Here is a 4,375-nt window from a genome sequence, read left to right on the forward strand (position 1 = left end):
CCTCCCGTGTAGCTGGAATTACAGGCATGAGCCACCACACCCGGCTAATTTTTGTGTTTTTAGTAGAGACGTGTTGGCCAGGCTGTTGGCCAGCATGTTGGCCAGGCTGGTCTCGAATTCCTGACCTCAGGTGATCCGCCCGCCTCGGCCTCCCAAAGTGCTGGAATTACAGGCGTGAGCCACCGTGCCCGACCTGTATATATGTATGTACGTATATATGTATCTATCTATCTATCTATCTGGCCACTAGGCATTTTGGATTAGGTGCCCACCTATACCCGTATGGCTTCATCTTAACAAATTACATCTACAATGACCCTATTTCCACATAAGGTCACATTCTGAGTTACTGCAGGTTAGGACTTAACACAGCTTTTTGGGGACGGGAAGAATCACGAGGGAAGACACAATTCAACCCATAACAAGGAATAATTTTGACAGTTATTGCCAATTTGCAGATGTTAAGGCTCAAAAACAAACTACAATATTACTGTTCATTAACACACAAATGTGTAGGTATGTTTTTTCCCCTTAAAAAAACACACTGGTGTAATTAAAAACAATCCACTACTTTTCCCTTTAGCGCTGTAAATTTTTTAACTGGAATGATTACTTCAACAAAAGAAAAATTTCACTATCTGCGTTTCTTTTCCGGTCATCGTTATTATCCGTTTTACTATTACTACTGAAAATCACTGTTAAAAACGATGCGTACAGGTGTCAACAAGGCTAGCTGTTCACTGCTGGACCCCGTAGGGCCGTCAGCCCGCAGGGCTCCGACCCCTCCGGGTGCCTTTCTCCTCAGACGCTCTCTTTCCCAGGAGGCTCCGCGGCGGAGCGTCCCATCGCCCTAAAAGCCACTGGCTGACGCAGCCAAAAAAAAAAAAACCCCGATGGCCCGCTTATCCCACACTAGGGGGCGCCTGCTTCTCCGGCCGCCACAGAGCGCTCTGGATGCCTGAAGCCCGCCCAGCTCGCCGCCTCTAGAAAAGCTCAACACCATTTCTCCGCCCTTCCCGAGATTGCCAACGAGGCAGGCTCTGATGCGCATGCGCAAACACGTTCGCCACGCTCGGAGCTAAGGCGCATGCGTCCCCTGAAATTGCCGCCACCCGGTCTACCTTCCAGTTTCCAGTTCCGGCCTCCAAGGGGCGGGCAGAAGCTGGAAACATGCGGCTGTCGGTCGCTGCAGCCATCTCCCATGGCCGCGTATTTCGCCGTCTGGGCCTCGGTCCCGAGTCCCGCATCCATCTGTTGCGGAACTTGCTCACAGGGCTGGTGCGGCACGAACGCATCGAGGCACCATGGGCGCGTGTGGACGAGATGAGGGGCTACGCGGAGAAGGTGAGGAGCGGGGCCCTCTTGTCCACTCTGCGGGTCTAGTCTGAGGGGGCGGGGCCGGCTGCAAGTGGAAAGGGACTGGGACCAACCTGGTAAACCATTCCCCAAGTCTGAGTCTTCTAGGACCCTCAGCTGAACCCGCCCCTCCATCGCCTCTAATGGAAGACTGGTTAGGGCTGCGGAGTTAAGAGATGGCGTAGATTGGAGATGGTTTGCTAGTGGAAAGAATGCATTGCGGTCCGGTATTAGAGAAATTAGATTGGCACCTTGTTTTCTTGCTCGGTTGGATCCGTGATGTTATGTCCTCACAGCTCATCGACTATGGGAAGCTGGGAGACACCAACGAACGAGCCATGCGCATGGCTGACTTCTGGCTCACAGTGAGTGCGTCCTATCGGCCTTCAGAATCCCACCCTTTACTCCCTAGGGGTAGGGGTTGGAAGAAGGAGAACTGTGCAGAATTAAGCTTGGGTACTCACTTATGGGCCAATGTTGTTAACTAAATTAGAAACTGTGTCTTAAGTTAGTTGAAGTCGATGTCAATATACCTCTGCACAACTGCCTATAAACGACTCCTTTGTGTAACATTGACTCTACCAGATTGGTGAGGGGCGGGGGAGGTCTTTCTATGTGTGGATGGACCTTATCTTTGGGAGTGGCCTAAAGTTAAATGCCTCTGCAGTTTTCCCTGACTCTTCTGTCTCTTGGATAATTCTCCCTCTAGGAGAAAGACTTGATCCCAAAGCTGTTTCAAGTTCTGGCCCCTCGATACAAAGATCAAAATGGGGGCTACACAAGAATGCTGCAGATCCCAAATCGGAGTTTGGATCGGGCCAAAATGGCAGTGATCGAGTATAAAGGGAACTGCCTCCCACCCCTGCCTCTGCCTCGCAGAGACAGCCACCTTACACTCCTAAACCAGCTGCTGCAGGGTTTGCGGCAGGACCTCAGCCAGAGCCAGGAAGCAAGCAACCACAGCTCCCACACAGCTCAAACACCAAGGATTTAACTGGATCTGAAGAGTCTGCAGCCCTTAATCAGTGCCCATGATCACAGGCCTTTGGAGCGCTTTTACTCTCTGAGAAGAACTGGAGCTAGAGATGTAAAATGGACAGTCTTAATGGGATTGAGAACCTTCTGGGAGCCAGATGACCCTCTCTTTGCACAATAGATAAAAGTCTTTATATGAATATATATAAGTTCATTTCTTTTTTCCCTCCTGTGGGATTTCTGGAGAATGAGAATTACCCAAATGCTCAGTCTACCTGGGATAGTAAATTCCTGGCTTATGCTTCTGGTCCTTAAATTTGGGTTATTTTTGGTTAGTGCAGTTCTGTTTTTCTTAATGCCAGTTTACATGGGAATGCATCCTGTAATTCCAAATGTTGCCAGAGGTGGTTTTGTTTTGACATCTGGTCTCCTAGAGACTGAGTGCTTGGGATTTCTTAGAGAAGATTACTTCCTGACAGGGGTAGGGGAGTGACAATCTGCAAGTGAAACTTCCTTAAACAATCTTGTATCCTACGAACCTTCAGGGGATACTGCAATCATTCCTCTGTTTTGAGGCAGGATCACACATTACCTTCATGTGTTCCCTTCAGCCCCCTAAATGGGCCTGGGAGGAGAGGACCCAAGAACTCAGATGTTCTACCAGTTTGGCCAAAGGGGTGGAGACATTCAGCAGAGGATGTTGGTCTCCAGGATAAGCTCCTTCCTCTTGGTGGGGGGAAGGGGTAAGAAAGAGGGTCTATGCCTGAGAAGGATTAGGATATTAAACCTCCTAGGAATTTCCTGGAAATTTTTATTGTTGTCAAATCTGGCCTCTCTGGGAACCCAGAAAAGGGAAATCCGGCTTCAGAATGTGAGAAGCTGGGAACCCCTTTCTTGGCACAGCCAGGCTGCCGTTCCCTTGGGTTCAGAGGCTTTAGTATGGTGGTAGTTATGGAAAGACGGAAAGGAGCCATCACTCTTGGTCCAAACACTTGATAGCAGTGCCTGATAATTGCCGTATCTCCAGTAGAGCAGGTAGAAGAGATTTTATCTTAGGCTCTATCTTCTGAGTGTATTTGGCCCACTGAACCCATCCACTGTCTGAGACAATAAGTAAGAGTAAAGGTAAAGGGATCACTGGTGTAGCAGACATGGCTTCAGTGACAGAACGAACTATTCTGGTGCTAATTTAGCTGCAGCTGCGTTAGTCTGATACTCATCTACTAACAGAGCTCTTTATCTCTTTTTCTCTACTCTGGTTTGTTCTTCACACTAGCCAGAAAGCTCTTACATTTCAAATGAAATATAGTAGACACTCAAAACATTTATGAAATAAAGCTACAACTCTGCTTCTGCTAAAAAATATACCCCTCTTCTGTCTTAGCGTGAACATCCACCCTAGCTAGATATCTAGGAGTCATGCCTGACTTCTAGAAAAACCACTTTCCTTAAAACCACATCTTTATTTTGAATAGATGGATTGTGGCTCAGCTCCTGTAGCTTTTCTTCTTAGACCCCAGAAATATATATCCCTGTGGGACTTCCAACAGTTCCCTACATGCTTTTTGAGCATCTGCTGGTTCCCAGCGTCAATTTAGGCAGAAGGGATACAATATCCACTGTTTGTCTAATAGAGACTAGAGATAAGAAACAACCTGTACCACCAATGAGCTCACAATAACACGCCACTGCCACTACCACAGTGGCCTCAAGGGACACTGCTTCCCCTTTAATGTTTTGGTCCAAATAAAAGTAGATGAATCCTAAAACATTTGCTAAAGGCTCAGGGATAACACAAGGAAAGTAACAGCATAAAGAATTTTACTGCCAGGCCTGGTGGCTCATTCCTGTAATCCCAGCATTTCGGGAGGCCAAGGCGGGTGGATCATAAGGTCAGGAGATCAACACCATCCTGGCTGACATGGTGAAACCCGCTCTCTACTAAAAATACAAAAAAATTAGCCGGGCATGGTGGCGGCACCTATAGTCCCAGCTACTGGGGAGGCTGAGGCAGGAGAATGGCATGAACCCGGGAAGCGGAGCT

The 4,375-nt window shown here is 48.2% G+C and overlaps 1 protein-coding gene across 2 annotated transcripts; it reads left to right on the plus strand.

Moving 5' to 3' along the window:
- The first annotated feature begins 1,066 nt into the window (after positions 1-1,066).
- Positions 1,067-4,075, plus strand: MRPL17 (mitochondrial ribosomal protein L17). Of its 2 annotated transcripts, NM_001193734.2 has the most exon segments (3): positions 1,067-1,344; positions 1,653-1,721; positions 2,066-4,075. In NM_001193734.2, coding segments are annotated over 3 exon segments (528 nt in total). In that variant the 5' UTR covers positions 1,067-1,170; the 3' UTR covers positions 2,351-4,075.
- The last annotated feature ends 300 nt before the right edge of the window (positions 4,076-4,375 follow it).

Source organism: Macaca mulatta, chromosome 14 (genome assembly GCF_049350105.2).
Source record: "Macaca mulatta isolate MMU2019108-1 chromosome 14, T2T-MMU8v2.0, whole genome shotgun sequence".
Classification (NCBI taxonomy): Eukaryota; Metazoa; Chordata; class Mammalia; order Primates; family Cercopithecidae; genus Macaca; species Macaca mulatta.

Bases quoted from the DNA above. Each gene is read 5' to 3' on its own strand.
- MRPL17 (XM_028832539.2), top strand. From the start codon at position 1,171: ATGCGGCTGTCGGTCGCTGCAGCCATCTCCCATGGCCGCGTATTTCGC. The intron at 1,345-2,065 runs GTGAGGAGCGGG...TTCTCCCTCTAG, and splicing joins TGAGGGGCTACGCGGAGAAG to GAGAAAGACTTGATCCCAAA.